The sequence below is a fragment of the Triturus cristatus genome, chromosome 12 (assembly GCF_964204655.1).
Source record: "Triturus cristatus chromosome 12, aTriCri1.1, whole genome shotgun sequence".
NCBI classification, from domain to species: domain Eukaryota; kingdom Metazoa; phylum Chordata; class Amphibia; order Caudata; family Salamandridae; genus Triturus; species Triturus cristatus.
In genome coordinates, this window is record NC_140595.1 from 609429350 (window position 1) to 609448343 (window position 18994).

General features: G+C 48.3%; 1 protein-coding gene across 1 annotated transcript in view; it reads right to left on the reverse strand.

Moving 5' to 3' along the window:
- Positions 1 to 18417, reverse strand: part of TUBB3 (tubulin beta 3 class III) — a 31962-nt gene extending 13545 nt beyond the window's left edge. The window contains exon 1 of the mRNA XM_085640121.1: positions 18262 to 18417. Coding sequence (XP_085496247.1) covers positions 18262 to 18318 — 57 coding nt within the window. The 5' untranslated portion in view covers positions 18319 to 18417. The remainder of the gene's footprint in view (positions 1 to 18261) is intronic.
- Positions 18418 to 18994: the final 577 nt, after the last annotated feature.

An 18994-nucleotide genomic window follows, 5' to 3' on the forward strand; every position in this document is an offset into this window, starting at 1 on the left:
TTTTAAGAGCTCAGGGTGCTTACTTTTTTAAAGCCACATTTATTACGTGATTTTACGTCATCAGGGACACCATGTCACAGACTTGGATTTTTAACAACCTAATGCATTCTGGATGCTGTAGTCTTGGCTCACAAACCATCTGGACTAAGATAGCTGCTTACAACAGACCAGTGGTTCTTAAACTGTGGTCTGGGGACCCCTGGGAGTCCGCGAAGCCTACTCAGGGGGTCTGTGACAGCTTAAAAAATGGAATAATATTAATTGATTAATAAAAAATATATATAAATAAAGAAGCAATTTTTTTAATTGAACATTGTAAAACATTCTGTAAATCTGAAGATATTTGTAATTGGAGGCTAAAGATTAAGTTAGTATCCTCCGATTGATTCATGGTAGCAGTGCAGGTGCATCAAACAGATTATAGTATAGACGCAGTACCCCAAAATCAGTCACTGCCATCATCAGAATCCACTCTGAGAGAGAGGAGTAGGTCTCCGACCAGAGCTAGAAACCACCAGAAGACTTGTGCCCGCCCTTTCTCAGCTTTCCTGCCCTTTACTTTAGGCTTTGCACCAGAAATGGAGGGTGCATACACTTATTTGTTTACAAGGGCCTTGAAAGAGCATACTGCTTTGATGACGGCAATGCAGCCTACAGGAAACGGTACCCCAATGTTGGAAATGGCTAAGAGGCATACTGGTGAGACAAGCAGATCAACAAACACAAAAGAAGTAGGCTGCCTGTGCCCATAAACTGAGCAAAGAGATCGTGGAAAGATCTGGAAAATAGAATGCTGTAGTGCACGTATGGTCTAAGAAGAGGCCATCCTTAATGGAAGAGGATGCCTAATTTGGCTTATTAGAGGATGGACTAAGAGACATTATGCTCTGTAGACTCCATGAACGTATTTGTTTTTAAACGTACCTGAGATACTCACTAATAAAGGTGATAACTGAGGAACCTCAAGGTATTTTTAATAGAACTGGATCCCGATCTTTATCCTGTACGTTTTATGTAAGAACTCCCTCCTTTTGCCAAGTCTTTGTGGAGGTTGAGTCTGCCCTGGTGGTACCATCTTACCAGGTGGGGAGAGGAAGCCTATGATGAGGCATGGCACAATATTGTGTGTGAGGCACACTCTCCCATTAAGGGTGGCCTTCCCTTAGACCATACGTGAACTACAGTAGTCAATTTTCCAGATCTTAACACGATCTCTTTGCTCAGTTTATGGGCACAGGCATGCTACTTCTTTTGTGTTTGTTGTATTGGTTTTGGTGCGGTAGGTTTGCCTTGTCTTCCCCGGACTCTCTTTAGTGGTATAAAAGACAAGCTGGTCCACTTGGTTGTTGAGCTCACAGTGCAGATGGAAATCAGTTGTCTGCTAGAGCACAGATATTAAGAAGCTGGTGCCAAGAGACATTTAAAAACAGTTTGATTAATCAGCTGTATAATGTTTTACTTTAATAATTTTTAGTAGAAAACTTATGTTCACTTCTGTTAACTGCTGTCTGTGATGTCAGCAGTGCGCAACCATATAGGTGCATGTTACTCATCGTGACAGCAATGTATGCCATTTAACACTTTTTCTAAATAATTTTATATTTTTCTTCCAGCAATTTAACCTGGTAACACTGAAAAAAAAATGTTTGGCGTAGTTCAGTTTCTCAAATTCTTAAATGTACCCAATCATAAACTCTTCTGACATTCACCCAATGATGTGATGGCATGATTGTCTATGATAAAATGGTAAATACATTTTAATGATCAGCTTGATATAACTGTGAGAAGTTAAACGCACCTCATGTGTCAGCGGCGAGAGACAATCTGCTTTCTGTTGTGCTCTCTTTTGTCCTCTTCCGGGCCTTGTTTACTGGGGTTTCCAACTATCCGGTCTGCGTCACCAGGCCTTGTGTTCCACTCGGGGTGACTTAGGCCTCAATGGGCCTCAAGAGGAATGCCGGAAGGCCACAGTGAATGGGAAAGGCCTCGTCAGACAGGGCCAGGCATGCGGCTGGCTGCCCAACAGCACGTCTCTCACGGACTTTCACAGGCACCGGGCTGTCAAACCATTTTGTTCAGTGAGCCACTCCTCCCCTGGTGGGCGAGGGCAGCGTGGATGAGGTTATCAGAGGCTGTGGTGTAGGGGGGGACGGGGACGGAACGACCCGCCTATGAAATACATCGAACCTGGTGGAATATTCCTTTTAACGGGGTGAATGCAGGCGCTGGTTGGATGCTGCCGGCGACAGAGCAGACAAAGCCGGGAGATGCTGGCACGCGCCCACCGCTAATTGCTGATTCAGAAGTCTGCCTCCTGCACGCGCTGCCTGTCCCCCCATTAGGGACGGTAACAGGTCCTCCCTGCTGGACCCCGGTCCCTGGGGAGCTGTGCTTACCGGCGCAGCAACAGCACCAACCCCTCCACCCCCTGTGTAAAACGGTGGGGGGTGGTTTAGAAGGAGAGAGACTGATGGACGAGCACCTCCTTTTCTTGGGGGATATGGAAACAGCCCCTCCGTTGCTTAATGGGAGGTGGGCAGTGTAAACGCATTAGGCCCTCAACTCAGACTGTACTGGGAGGATAACACACACAGCGCCCCGAACCCCTCCCTCGCTCCAGCATGGACAAAAAGCGGCAGCCAGCTCTTCCTTCATAATCCTGATAGGGGGAGTGGAGTCTAAAACGGGGCCCGGCCTACTCCCTGCAATGCTGCCTAGGGTTGTTTCTGGAGATGTGCCAGGACAGGACCTTTGAAAGAAGGTCAGGCAGAGTCGTGTCAAGAGCCCCTGCCATGTGCCTGACTCTGGCCCCGCCCTCCCAGCCTCTCAAAGGCCTCTGCTTGTCTCACTGTCCCTGTTACTTAGAAGAGGGGACAGGCACAGCAGCTGCACTGCCCCTATACACGAGATGTACACGACCACCGCCCCCACACAAAGGTACCGCATATAGATCCTAGAGGGGCTTCTTACAATATATCATATGTAAATTATAAATGTGTACGTGTGTAGATAAATAGATATATACGTTCACACACACAAATACATATCGTAAGTACCCTTGCTTTCGCATTACTTGTAGATTGTCATGCCAATAAAGCATTATTTGATTCAGCGCTCCGTGTTTACTCTGTAGCTGGGAGGGCTGCTAATACCCCTGCATACAGATATGTTTACTATGGCGCGACCGCCCGCCTGCTGAAGGGGCGCATCATTCTCGCAGAGATGGGAACAAAGGTGCCGCAAACACAAAACCGGTGGGCGGGGCCTCAGCAGTCACTGAGGAGCAACTGAGGAGCAACTGCACCGCCCGGACAAGCAGGAGTCAAGCTGGTGACGGAGAGTCTGCGTGCCAACAGCAGACAGGGGATGTACACACTGGCAGGGCCTGCTCTACCCTCGGGTCCTGTGTTTCGGAAGCAGGCGTGTGTTTTCCAGACTGGCCCCGGCAGGGCACTTCGCCACCTCCCCCGACGCCTCCCTCTCGCCCCCCCCCCCCCGGGACCAGGCGGGAAATGTTCTGTTCCTCACAGTCTGTGCGCGCGCCCTGTAATCACGGCAGGCGCAGATGTCGCCCTGGAGATAGGGTGATTAGCCGCTCGGCAGCAGCAGGTGCTGCAATTACAGGCTTTGGGGGAAAGTCTGCATCTTAAGGAGACAGGCACACCGCCCGCAGGGGGTTGGGAGGGGGGGGGGGGGGAGACGGGGGTATCTCTATCGAGTTATACATAGCGCTTTTACCGGCGGGTTAGTGTTCTTCCGCACAGAATCGACGCCTCCGTAACAATAAAGAGCCTATTCTTTGCACGTAGCGCCGATGCGAGGCGCTTTGGATTAAGTTGATCCTATCAAGTGACGCACTGGGGGTGCTGGGACCTAGTATCGCCATGATAGCGCCAGTGGCTCACATTCCTTCCAGTCAGAGCCTCACACTTGTACCCTCCAAGCTTTTCACACGTGCCGCTAGCGCCTCATCTTGGCCATGTGTCCAAGCTAGCTGAGCTGCACCTCTTCTGTGTCCAAGATTCCCCACACAATATTGGCCCCACTTACTGACGTGTAGTATGCCCCAGACTAACCATGTGGCAACAGGCTTCATTCTGTCCATACGCCACAAACTCCCCCTCGCTGTGCCCCAAGCTCCTCTAACTCTATATACCCAAAGGTTCTCACGCTCTCCATGTGCCCCAAGCTCTTCACCTGTCCACGTGCCCAAAGTTTGTCACAATGCAAAAACGTCCCCCATATTCCTCGCAGTTTGTGTGCCCGAAGCAGGGCTCAAGGAAGGCTTGGGGGCATGGGGGTCCTCTGTGTTTCTGACGCCTGACAGCCCCCAATCCAGATTCATGGGAGTGCTGGCTGAATGCACACCCCTCTGGTTGGGGCCGGGCTCCTCTCTGAATCTGTTGCCAAGGCCCACCCCTCATGCCTCTCACTTCCAGGGCAGCTTCTGTTAAAAGATGGCGCTAGAGAGAACCCAAAGTAGAAACTCTGTTGGCCAACAGCATGAATCTCACAGGACAACAGCTGAAGTTGAAATCTGTCCCGTTTCACACATCCTTCGCACCCGTAGACTGAGTTGCCAGTAAAGCTCCTGGCTAGCTTTAAAACGCTAGGGGCACGCCATGTGGTTCACACCAATCCCGCTCTAGCATCTGTCTCTATGCAAAATCCAAGCTCCACCCACCATCAGAGCAGGTCCCAGTTCCCCCTCCCCAAAACCATCCGTCTTACATTAACAATGTTATACCACTGCCCAAACAGAAGATCTAACATAACCAAGTGTTAAATATATTCCCACGTCTCTAACACAGGATCCTGCACAACCTACCCCAGAACGAAGTATGATGCAATACCACTTTGGCAGATGCTTGCATCCCAGCCAAGTCCTTCTCTACTGGAGGGATGTAGTGCTTGTTCCTACCCATAGAAATAGAACAAAGACTAACACTGCAGCTTTCCAAAATTGCATCGGTGGGACAGATGCACCTATTGGGCAAAATTAATTCATAGAAATGGAAAAAGAATAATAATGATAGGTTCCAGAAAACACAAAGAGAAGACATACAAAGCAAATTTAATTCCAAAGAAATAGAAGAAAGACTAGTAAGCCAGCACCTATCGGAATATGGCGACAGAAATATAATGAGCTATATTGAGGACTATCATGTCACGCTCTCTCCGACACAGTTCTACTCATTATCTTGCCCTCCACTTCACCAATGACATAATTTACACGAGAATGCCAAAAAGTAAAGGTGAGGCTGTAAGAATTATGGGCCAGATGTATCAAAGGGTTTTACCCATTCTGTCTCTATGGGAAAATGTGTTCGTACATATGGCCCTATGTCACTCTGACAGAGGACGTGGAGTTTAAGCTATTGGCATTGTAAATGACACTGACTTTTATTTATGTGTTTTTAAAAGCAACCCATATGTAAAAAGCATTATCATTTCTAATGGCAATAGCTCAAACTCTCGCAAATGGGAGACCACTTTAATGGTAGCCGTGCCCCTTTCTTTAGACACTGCTTCCCGTATTCAGGTTACAGTGAGCAGCGTCTAAAGAAAGGGGTGCGGCCAACATTAAAGTGAAAGCGTGGTATGGGGCGCTTTCACCCAAAAAGAAGAAAGAAAGAAAGAAAGGTTCTGTAGCGCGGCTGCTAAAGAGAAAGCGGACCGCGCTGTAGATTAAATAAAAAAATAAGCGCCCCTCTAAAGTGAAAGCGGACCACGCTGTAAATTAAATAAATAAATAAGCGCGGCCTCTAAAGTGAAAGCGGACCGCGCTGTAAATTACATAAATAAATAGGTGCGGCCGCTATAGTTAAAGCAGACCACGCTGTAAATTAAATAAATACATTACTAATAATATAAAAGCGGGCAGCGTGCTGCAATGTTGTTGGTGTAATAGGGGAAGATCATTAAAGAAAATAGTGCTCTCCGACTGCATAAAGCAGACCGTGTAAAACAAGTAAAAAGTCAAGTCCTTATGGGAGGTTACAAATACAGAAAAGGCGGTACAAAGGAGGGGCTACTAAGCCTATTCACGAATGAAAAGCAATAATTTTGAAAGGACAGTAACAGGAGCCAATTGAAAAGATGGGCGGAGAGTGGGCAGAGCTTCTATTTCATACCTCAATACAGTATGCCTCACAGAGCAGCGCATGCGCTGCCCAGGCTCAACCTAATGAAAAGCGACAAGGCATGTAATGTGGTTTTCCCTTTTCAATACGCTCATATGTACATTGTCTCATAAATGTCAAATCAGCCGCATGTCACCCTCTTTTTAAATCGATTCCTCATCTGACAATCAAAATGCAGCCATAGACTTTAGTGGGGTCACCTGCTTTTCAAACTTACATCAATCTCCCAAAAATGTCTCCATTCTCCTTTCATGTTCATTGGATCGCCCTTTAAACACCCGACTTCACCCTTACTTTTGAGTCGAGATATGTACGTTGCTTTTGGTTGAAGCCACACAAATCTTCACCAAGATGTCACCGGCTTGTTGCAAGCATCCCAAGGAGAGGTTACTCCAAGGTGCATTTCGGCCTATGAGAATGTGTCCAGTGATTTTCAGCCCCCTCATGAATGCATCTGATGGTGCTGGGCTCAGATGTTAGCAGTGCACGAGAAAGGCTGAGCTTGGAGCCAGATATTCGAGCAGCTGAAAAGTGTTTTAAAACATGGCATTTTGACTGCAGCTGTGTCCTTGTGGTATTGTCTACAGGTTGTGTGTGTGTAACAGAGGCGAGTGCTTGTTGCAAATGTTCACTGTAGGCAGACATCGCCATGGGATTCGTCCTTTATTACCACTGTTCTCGAGGGTAGCCTGAGGCTCGAGGCGGTGACGTAGGCTCCATCTCAGGCTGAACGCTGGTCCAGCAGGGGAGGAGCTCGGGCGCCTGAGTCCAGCTCTTTAGAGCTGGCCCTGCCCTTGCACCCCCTAGTCAAACACAAAGCACTGCTTGCAGCAGCCTGTGGGGGAGGCAGCTGGGACGTCATTATAAGAAGTGGCCACAGATGTCAAATTGGGTTTCAGTCTGGAGGGTGGGAGGAGGAGGAGTTAACCTCTTTAAAGGTCCTCGAGAATATGAAATGACCTCGCCCGGGCCGGTCTAGCGATGAGTCACCTTCATTAGGCCGCCCCTGGGGGTTGTGATTTATACTGAGTGCTGCTCTTAGAGGCTGGCAGCCCCCCTCCCCATTAAATTCTCTTCCTGTAAGCTGACTAATCGAAACCCTCATCACATTTTGACACCAGATGGAACTTTGCCATTGCCCTACAACCCACAGGTACATACCTCTTAAAGTGTCACAATCACTGCATGGCCTCCTAAAACACTATCTACAACCACCTACCTCTTAAAGTGTCACAATCACTGCATGGCCTCCTAAAACACTATCTACAACCACCTACCTCTTAAAGTGTCACAATCACTGCATGGCCTCCTAAAACACTATCTACAACCACCTACCTCTTCAAGTGTCACAATCACTGCATGGCCTCCTAAAACACTATTTACAACCACCTACCTCTTCAAGTGTCACAATCACTGCATGGCCTCTTAAAACACAAACGACAACCTCTTACCTCTTCAAGTGTCACAATCACTGCATGGCCTCCTAAAACACTATCTACAACCACCTACCTGTTAAAGTGTCACAATCGCTACATGGCCTCTTAAAACACAAACAACAACCTCTTACCTCTTCAAGTGTCACAATCACTGCATGGCCTCCTAAAACACTATCTACAACAACCTACCTCTTCAAGTGTCACAATCACTGCATGGCCTCCTAAAACACTATCTACAACCTCCTACATCTTCAAGTGTCACAATAACTGCATGGCCTCCTAAAACACTATCTACAACCACCTACCCCTTCAAGTGTCACAATAACTGCATGGCCTCCTAAAACACTATCTACAACCACCTACCTCTTAAAGTGTCACAATCGCTACATGGCCTCTTAAAACACAAACAACAACCTCTTACCTCTTCAAGTGTCACAATCACTGCATGGCCTCCTAAAACACTATCTACAACCACCTACCTCTTCAAGTGTCACAATCACTGCATGGCCTCCTAAAACACTATCTACAACCTCCTACCTCTTCAAGGGTCACAATCACTGCATGGCCTCCTAAAACACTATCTACAACCACCTACCTCTTCAAGTGTCACAATCACTGCATGGCCTCTTAAAACACAAACGACAACCTCTTACCTCTTCAAGTGTCACAATCACTGCATGGCCTCCTAAAACACTATCTACAACCACCTACCTGTTAAAGCGTCACAATCGCTACATGGCCTCTTAAAACACAAACAACAACCTCTTACCTCTGCAAGTGTCACAATCACTGCATGGCCTCCTAAAACACTATCTACAACCTCCTACATCTTCAAGTGTCACAATAACTGCATGGCCTCCTAAAACACTATCTACAACAACCTACCTCTTCAAGTGTCACAATCACTGCATGGCCTCCTAAAACACTATCTACAACCTCCTACATCTTCAAGTGTCACAATAACTGCATGGCCTCCTAAAACACTATCTACAACCACCTACCCCTTCAAGTGTCACAATAACTGCATGGCCTCCTAAAACACTATCTACAACCACCTACCTCTTAAAGTGTCACAATCGCTACATGGCCTCTTAAAACACAAACGACAACCACCTACCTCTTCAAGTGTCACAATCACTGCATGGCCTCCTAAAACACTATCTACAACCACCTACCTCTTCAAGTGACACAATCACTGCATGGCCTCCTAAAACACTATTTACAACCACCTACCTCTTCAAGTGTCACAATCACTGCATGGCCTCTTAAAACACAAACGACAACCTCTTACCTCTTCAAGTGTCACAATCACTGCATGGCCTCCTAAAACACTATCTACAACCACCTACCTGTTAAAGTGTCACAATCGCTACATGGCCTCTTAAAACACAAACAACAACCTCTTACCTCTTCAAGTGTCACAATCACTGCATGGCCTCCTAAAACACTATCTACAACAACCTACCTCTTCAAGTGTCACAATCACTGCATGGCCTCCTAAAACACTATCTACAACCACCTACCTCTTAAAGTGTCACAATCGCTACATGGCCTCTTAAAACACAAACGACAACCTCTTACCTCTTCAAGTGTCACAATCACTGCATGGCCTGCTAAAACACTATCTACAACCACCTACCTCTTAAAGTGTCACAATCGCTACATGGCCTCTTAAAACACAAACAACAACCTCTTACCTCTTCAAGTGTCACAATCACTGCATGGCCTCCTAAAACACTATCTACAACCTCCTACCTCTTCAAGTGTCACAATCACTGCATGGCCTCCTAAAACACTATCTACAACCACCTACCTACCTCTTAAAGTGTCACAATCACTGCATGGCCTCCTAAAACACTATCTACAACCACCTACATCTTCAAGTGTCACAATAACTGCATGGCCTCCTAAAACACTATCTACAACAACCTACCTCTTCAAGTGTCACAATCACTGCATGGCCTCCTAAAACACTATCTACAACCACCTACCTCTTAAAGTGTCACAATAACTGCATGGCCTCCTAAAACACTATCTACAACCACCTACCTCTTAAAGTGTCACAATCGCTACATGGCCTCTTAAAACACAAACAACAACCTCCTACCTCTTCAAGTGTCACAATCACTGCATGGCCTCCTAAAACACTATCTACAACCTCCTACCTCTTCAAGTGTCACAATCACTGCATGGCCTCCTAAAACACTATCTACAACCACCTACCCCTTCAAGTGTCACAATAACTGCATGGCCTCCTAAAACACTATCTACAACCTCTTACCTCTTCAAGTGTCACAATCACTGCATGGCCTCCTAAAACACTATCTACAACCTCCTACCTCTTCAAGTGTCACAATCACTGCATGGCCTCCTAAAACACTATCTACAACCACCTACCTACCTCTTAAAGTGTCACAATCACTGCATGGCCTCCTAAAACACTATCTACAACCACCTACCTCTTAAAGTGTCACAATCGCTACATGGCCTCTTAAAACACAAACAACAACCTCCTACCTCTTCAAGTGTCACAATCACTGCATGGCCTCCTAAAACACTATCTACAACCACCTACCTCTTCAAGTGTCACAATCACTGCATGGCCTCCTAAAACACTATCTACAACCACCTACCTCTTAAAGTGTCACAATAACTGCATGGCCTCCTAAAACACTATCTACAACCACCTACCTCTTAAAGTGTCACAATCGCTACATGGCCTCTTAAAACACAAACAACAACCTCCTACCTCTTCAAGTGTCACAATCACTGCATGGCCTCCTAAAACACTATCTACAACCACCTACCCCTTCAAGTGTCACAATCACTGCATGGCCTCCTAAAACACTATCTACAACCACCTACCTCTTCAAGTGTCACAATAACTGCATGGCCTCCTAAAACACTATCTACAACCACCTACTTCTTAAAGTGTCACAATCGCTACATGGCCTCTTAAAACACAAACGACAACCACCTACCTCTTCAAGTGTTACAATCACTGCATGGCCTCCTAAAACACTATCTACAACCACCTACCTCTTTAAGTGTCACAATAACTGCATGGCCTCCTAAAACACTATCTACAACCACCTACCTCTTAAAGTGTCACAATCGCTACATGGCCTCTTAAAACACAAACGACAACCACCTACCTCTTCAAGTGTCACAATCACTGCATGGCCTCCTAAAACACTATCTACAACCACCTACCTCTTTAAGTGTCACAATAACTGCATGGCCTCCTAAAACACTATCTACAACCACCTACCTCTTAAAGTGTCACAATCGCTACATGGCCTCTTAAAACACAAACGACAACCACCTACCTCTTCAAGTATCATAATCACTGCATGGCCTCCTAAAACACTATCTACAACCACCTACCTCCTAAAGTGTCACAAGCGCTACATGGCCTCTTAAAACACAAACGACAACCTCCTACCTCTTCAAGTGTCACAATCACTGCATGGCCTCCTAAAACACTATCTCAAGGCCCCCGCCTCTTCAAGTGTCACAATCACTGCATGGCCTCTAAAACAAGCATTGGCATAGCCAATAGGTTTCGCCTTAGGGACCTTATAAGTGTTTAGCCATGCAACAGTTGCATAACTAAATACTTAAAAGGTCCCAAAAGCGAGACCTATTGGCTATGCCAAGCGGCCGCAAAAGTGAAAGTGATCGCGATCACGATCAAACATCAAAGCGGCCGTGCAGCCGCGGAAGTGAAAGTGATCGCAGTAAAGCGCGGCGCCCGCGCACATGCACTGTAGCTCTAGGCTGGCCTGGTAACACTTTTTGGAGCCCTTTCAATAAGTCTCGCCAGACCAGCGCATGCGCTGGGTCAGGCGACACCTAAAAACGATATACAGACTCCTACCTCTTCTAGTGTCACAATCACTGCATAGCCTCTTAAAACACTATCTACAGGTTCCCACCCACCTCTTCTAGTGTCACAATCACTGCATGGCCTCTTAAAACACTATCTACAGGTTCCCACCCACCTCTTCTAGTGTCACAATCACTGCATAGCCTCTTAAAACACTATCTACAGGTTCCCACCCACCTCTTCTAGTGTCACAATCACTGCATGGCCTCTTAAAACACTATCTACAGGTTCCCACCCACCTCTTCTAGTGTCACAATCACTGCATAGCCTCTAAAAAAACGATACACAGGCTCCAACCTCTTCTAGTCTCACAATCACTGCATTGCCTCTTAAAACACTATCTACAGGCTCCCACCCACCTCTTCTAGTGTCACAATCACTGCTTGGCCTGTAAGTAAGGCTGTCCACAAGCACAAAGTGCCTCGATTACTGCATGATATGCACGTACTTCAAATGTCACAGTCACTGCATAGACTTCAAAGAACACTATCCACAGACATATAGATCATTGAGTGTCACGATCACTGACGCCCTGTACAAAATAACTTAAACAATCAGACACTTCGACATGTGTCAATCATTGCGTGCAGATAAGAACCTGACTCTTATGCATGTCTCTTCATGGACCACTGTCACTGCTTCTTCTGTAACAAGAACCATCCTAGGAAGAGACCTCACCACTTGTCAGTCATTGCATGGATGATAAGAGCTCACACACCAGCAGATACCTCTCAATCTGAGGAGAGGGGGACCGGCCTTGACTTTATGGAAACTTCTGCCCTGGACTTGCTTGGGAAGAGGTGTGAAGTATTGGAAGGCCTCTGATTTCCTGGGGTGACAATGTGTGATCAGGATCTGCAGTAGGCCTGGTCGGAGTTTACGGAGTTCTGCCGCAAAGTGACCCAAAAACTCTGCAGAGCTACACGGAGTTCCACAAGTGGCGGAGTGCTTTACGTTGCACCGTTTGCGCTGATTTTTAGTGCCAGGTGTTTGTCTCGTGCTGTAAATTCAGCGTGAACGGCACCACACACAATGCAAGAGGGCGCTGCATCTTTCTGCTGCTTGAATAGATGTTCTACTCGAGCAGTAGCTTTCTCATAGCGAATAGAAGGTTTCTCAAAGTAAACGGTAGCGACCATCGGTGACCGACCGCGTTGAGAAACTTTGGCGGGAGGTGGTCTGGAGTAATATTTTCCTCGCTCGCCTAGTTGGCGAGTTTGGAAAAAACTTCACTCTGCTGTGCGGAACTGAGTTTTTCTGAACTCTGCGTGCTACACAGAGCGCGGAGTGGGAAAAACACCGCAAACTCCTCAAGCGGAGTGGAATTTGACACCCAGGCCTCAGCTGCAGGTAAAGGGGCCATTTTCCAAGGGACAAGTTATGTACAAAACTTGATATCCCATATCAGGAGCTGGTCTATAGATGACATGAGATAGGCAGGGAGTGAACTCTAAGGTAGTGGCCACTAGAAATATTACATGAGAGAGGCATAGAGTTGCCACGGATCTCTCAGGAGAGGGTAATTGGGCAAATCTGTTTAATGTAAAAGAAAAATTAAGCAAGCTTGATAGATGAGAGAATAGAAGGAGAGATGGGTGAATGGTTGGATGGAGAGAAGGAAGGATGGATGATGGTTGAATGGAAGTAACATGGAAAGCGGAATGTTGCAGGAAAAAGGATGGATGAGAAAAAGGATGGATGATGGAAGAAAGGATGGATGAAAGAGAGAAAGACAGACAGGAAAGGGATGGGTGGATGAGAGAAAAAGACAGAGAGAAACGAGTGCTGGGCTCACTAGCCTCACTCGCTTGCTCAGAACTGGATATGGTTCAGAGTGGAGGGTATTTCATTTTTTCCTCCACCCTTGTTTGACAGGCAAGGGGAGCACTGACCCACTGCTCTGGTACAAGGGAGACAGAGGGAGGAACTATTCCAAAAGAAGGAGTCCAGGCCCCTGCAGAGGAGCAGCAGGGAGCAGCCCGGCAGCAACCTGTGTTTTTCATTCCGATTTATGAATCGTCCCCCTCCTGGAGTGTCCCAAGTTACACATTTCCTTCTAATTTGTGTTTATAGAGTTCTTTTATGCAGACGCCTCTTCTCCTGCTCTGTCATGCCCGACCCACCTTTTTTCACACATACATAATCCTATACACTAAGGAGCGTGCCAGCCCTCTTCACGGTTCAAGTGGCGACTCCCAAAACAGTGGGACACGCCTTGTAGTTTAATATTCGAAACACATCATTCATGTCAACGTCATTCGCTGTCGTCATCTGACAGACCTAGAAAAAGGATGTCAGCCAAACGGGGGTTTATTCATTTAAAAATAGACTCACCTCACGTTACCTCATGTGAATGAATGAAAACATCACAGCAATGCCGAGTTAACACACACATGCGCACACATCAACAAGTTGCCTTACAGTTCAAACTGAGCTTATAAAATATTTAATGCCCGTCTAGAGCGCATACTTTTTTCCTTGAAGTCAATAACGAACTGAGGTGAAAATGACACGTATTGAGCCCATACAAGGCCAGAAAATCTAAATTCAGCAATATAAAAACATCAAGGCTGAGTCAAGGGCACACCTTTTCTGGACAAAGAATGAAGACTGATATTCGGGGGGTGCTACCTCGGGACTGCACTGTGCGTCTCATATTCTGTCCGCGCAGGCCCGGGGCCGAGGGCTGCGGGTGCACCCTGCACCGCGCCGGGCCCAGCCTGCTGCAGAGCTGAGCTCAGGCCTTTGTTCTCAGGCCTCTGCTGCAGTCTCGGGGTGTGGCCCACCACTGCACCAGCGCACGGCAGGCCCACCGTGCTGCTGCGGCCCGACACCTCGGACGGGCCTTCTCTTATCCAGGGGGAGGGGGTGGTGGGGATGGGTGAAGCTCGAGGCGGGGGTGGGCCAGGAGGGACAAAAGGAGGAGAATCAGAGCCTGGAGGCGGGAGACTAGGGAGAAGTCATTGTAGGTACCAGGAGACAGCATCAAACGCACTGTGGAAGGTGGTCTGGATGTGACTATGGGCGGGGGCTACAGCGCAGAGGGAGTACGTTGTATGTCAAAGATGGCGAGAGGAAGACAGGAGCCGAGCACTGTAAAAGGTGGTCTATATGTGAATGGTGATAGGGACAGACCATTTCATGAAGTGGTCTGTATGTGACTATGGGTGGGGGCTACAGCACAGGGGTAGTACATTGTATGTCAAAGATGGCGAGAGGGAGACAGAAGCCAGGCACTGTAGAAGATGGTCTGTGTGTGGAAAGGGGAGGGAGTAACTTATAACCCATGAATAGCGTACTTTTGGAGAATGGTTGGTATCGGGGGAAGGGCCGGACATTTTGTGTACTGAATGGGCGTTGTAACCAAGGGATAACACATTTTTGGGACGAGGCCTACATGTGAATAGGGGGTCTGTATGAGAATGGGTGGATACTACGACACAAGGACAGAGCATACGAGAAGGTGGTCTATACTGCGGGAACAGAGCTCCGGATGAGGTGGTCTGTAAGCGAATAGTGGGTACCGGGAGACAGTGCACTGTAGAAGGTGGTCTGTGTCTGATTGGTGGATACCAAGAGAAAGAAAGGGCAGAGCACTGGATGAGGTGATCGGTATGGGCTTAGAGGGCCCCGGGGGACAAAGACAGTACACTGTAGAAAGTGGTCTGTATCTGAATGGTGGATACCAGGAGACAGGGCAGAGCACTGTAGGAGGTGGTCTGTGTCTGATTGGTGGATACCAAGAGAAAGAAAGGGCAGAGCACTGGATGAGGTGATCGGTATGGGCTTAGAGGGCCCCGGGGGACAGAGACAGTGCACTGTAGAAAGTGGTCTGTATCTGAATGGTGGATACCAGGAGACAGGGCAGAGCACTGTAGGAGGCGTTCTGTGTGTGAATAGGTAAGAAGCTTATGACAGCGAGGTAGGGTATTGTAGAAAGGGGTCTGTATGTGAAGGTTCATTGCTAGGCGGCTGAACACAGCATTGTAGGCGGTCTGTATGTCGGTGGTCACGACACAGGGACAGATCGTGATGTGACGGCACTGCTTTCGCAGCAACATTTTAGCGGAACAACGCAAACAACCAGAACCGTGCTGCTCTTGTTTGTGGCACCTGTGTTTCTGCGCTATTTCTCTAGCGTGCAATGCATCCTCCCTTCCAAAATGCGAAGCAAGGACACATTTCCTACCAAAATATAGCTCCCAATGCCAATATTGCATAGTTTTGCTTTTTGTGGAATTTTGCATAATTATGCAAAAACAATTCATGTGGGTTTCGCACACCCATAGTTAAGCGAAAGATGGACAATGTCTTCCCCTTTCACCAGCACGAGGGGTCGTCTGGGACTGATGTCATGGGCCAGGGCCTAGAATGAATTCCATTGTAAAGCAGCCAAGCAGGGAACGATGGAGGGGGTGTGGCGATCGTCTCCCTGTCTGCTCAGATCACTGCTGCTGAACAGGCACGTCTGCACGAGGGAAGCACTGATCTGCAGACAGTGCACCCTGCAATATGCCTTCCTTATGCACATCAAGTACGGTTAGGGCGAGGCCTCACACGCCAGCCTCCATACTGAGGCGATCACACTGCACGGCTTCACCACCTCTGTAAAAACAGCTTTGACGCCCAGAGAGGCACAAAGGCTGACTCCGCCCACAGGCAATGACAAATCAGTGTCAGACGAAATACCACCCAGACTAGGCGTGTCTGAAACACATCATCTACTTCCAATAATGTCACAAGGCCCTCTCCATGCCCAGCCCAGCACCCAACTCCCTTCCAAGCAGATCTGTCTGGACTAGGGGCAGCCCAGCTAAGACAAAGCAAGCACCACGCCCAGGCTACGCCAAGACAGCAAGGCAACTTTAACTAACAGAGCACTACACTTCCAAGCGTCCACCAGCACTCCAGTCATACCACACCCACAGATCTGACACACAACCACCCCAGCAACACCTTCCTCACAGAGCTTGTGATTTTATGAAACCTTTGCACCAGCACCCACAGACCTGACACACAAGCACCCCAGTGACACCAGCCCCACATAGCTTGTGATGATTCCATGCATCCTTCATCCCAGCACCCACAGACCTGACAGACAAGCACCCAAAGTTACATCAGCCCCACAGAGTTTGTGATTCTATGCAACCTTCATCCCAGCACCCACAAACCTGACACACTAGCACACCACCCCACAGATCTTATCATGATTCCATGCAACCTTCATCCCAGCACCCACAGACCTGACAGACAAGCACCCAAAGTCACACCAACCCCACAGAGCTTGTGACACACAGACACTGCAGTCACAACAACCCAACAAAGGGCGACTCTACACCCTAGCACCCAGAGCCCTGGTGCAGCAACACACCAGCCACTCTATCTCAACAAAATGTGTGATTCTAGGCATCCCACACCTCAGTTTCCATCTGCTACTCTGTCTCGCCAGGCATATGAGCCATACTACTTCCCAGCTCACAAAGACACCTTCTATCACTACCTCCAGTTAAATCAATTCCACGTTGTAGCCCAGAGCCCCCACCCCCACACTACCCATTCACACACACAACTTCAGACGAGTCGCCTTGTTAACACCCTCAGTCTTCCATCGGTGACTCAACTCTCCCAAAACCCTGTCACCCAGCAGACCGACCTGTGTGCCTCCACAAATCTTTGGGCAACTTCAAAACCCTGTGGGCCCTTGCCCAGCCCTAGAACCCCAAGGGTTCTTAATAGGTATCCGAACCCCAAGATTTCATAGTGGAACTCAGAACCTGAGAGGTCTTCAATCAAACACAGGACTCAAGGGATATCAAAATCACTACCAGAACTCCAGGGATTCGTAATTATACTCAGAGCCGCGGAGCCCTTAACCAACCCCTGTGCCCCAGGGGGTTCTTCATCAACCACAGAACCCTGCAGATGCTTCATCTCCCCCTGTATAAACCGGGGATCCCTAACTCAGGAGCATAAATCCACCTGAGAAAACGAGTGACCCCAAATCGCCAAACCTCTATAACCACAAATCAGTAATAGAACACAAGGGATTCCAGATCATCATTAATACCCCAGGGATACTTACTAAAACCCAGAACCCCAGAGGTGCCTGCTCCAGTCCAGGGCCATATTATTTGTAAGTCCACTGGAGACTTCTGGGTTCTTTCATAATTTTCCAAAACCTGAGGGTCCATTACTCCCAGAAAACCAGTCGCCCAATATCAACCTCTGTCCACCAGGCATCTCTACTCAGCCCCGAAACCCAGGATCTTGAATCAACCTCTAGACCCCAGGGATACCTCATCACCGGCAATACCACAAGGATCCTAAAACAACCGCATACACCCAAGAGATCTTCACAGAAGCTCGGGGACCTTTAATTAACCCCACGAATCTTTAATCCCTCCCACACCCTGATTACACTTTCTTTCAAACCCCCAGGGATCCTTGATCAACACTCCAGGGATCCTTAATCAACGCTGTCTCTTCCCATCTGCACTCAAGTCTAGCACTCGGTCCTCACTTAATGTCTCTCCTTAGCCGCATTGTTCGCACAGCCTCTACAGAACTGCAAGCCTCCTCGTTTGGTGGCTGCACGTCTCTTCCCTCCAGCACAAAATGCCACGCCCCCATCTTCCTTCCAGTGCTCCGACCCTCAAACACTGCATGGCGCTACCTAGCGCCCTCCAGCACTGCGTCACGCCCCCTCGGCACTCCACGTCTCACACGTGCAGCTATAACTCAGTCGTGCAGCCACATTCCACCCCTGCACCGCACTCCATCCCTGCAGCTTTACCTTGGCCCCGATCTGGTTGCCGCATTGGCCGGCCTGGATGTGCACGATTTCCCTCATAGTGGCTGGTGTGGTGGTGGGGGGTGAGCAGTGGGTGCTGTGCGGTGCAAAAGGTGGGCTGCTCCAGTCCCGGTGCCTTTTATACTAGGCTGATTGTGCAAAGGAGGTTGACGTCAAGCCCGCCAACAGCCAATCGGAGGCGATCTGCTGAGAAATGCTGCGGCATCTCTGCAGCATCAGCACCCGGGAGCCGGCGCGAGCAGGGCGTTGTCACTGTTCGACGGGAGCGTGCCCGCTCTGAGCTCCGCGCGCCCCCAGAGCCCAAGAGGCAGATGTAACCCTTCCCAGTCCGGTAGAGCTACCGACATAGAAGACGGAATTTGGCACAGGAGCTTAAGAAGCACAATAGAATGACAGCTCCTCATGAACGAGCCTCTCCACAGTCATAGACATAGAAGGCGCTTCTCACACAAATTAGTTCATAGGAAGGACAATGGAATGGCACTAACCTCCCTATGCACGAGACTCCGCACAGTCACTGGAATTATATAACATGCGATAGAACAGCAGCTGGTCTACGCAAGTCCCCACAAATCCCTGACAATAGAAAAGCAATAACAACTGGCATTGGCAACCCTTGGACATTAGCGTCGGCGTCGCGGTCCCCTGACAACAAAGGAACAGAAAGCGGCCATGTACACGAACCCCCGAGCAGTGAAGCTTAGGACTGACGGTA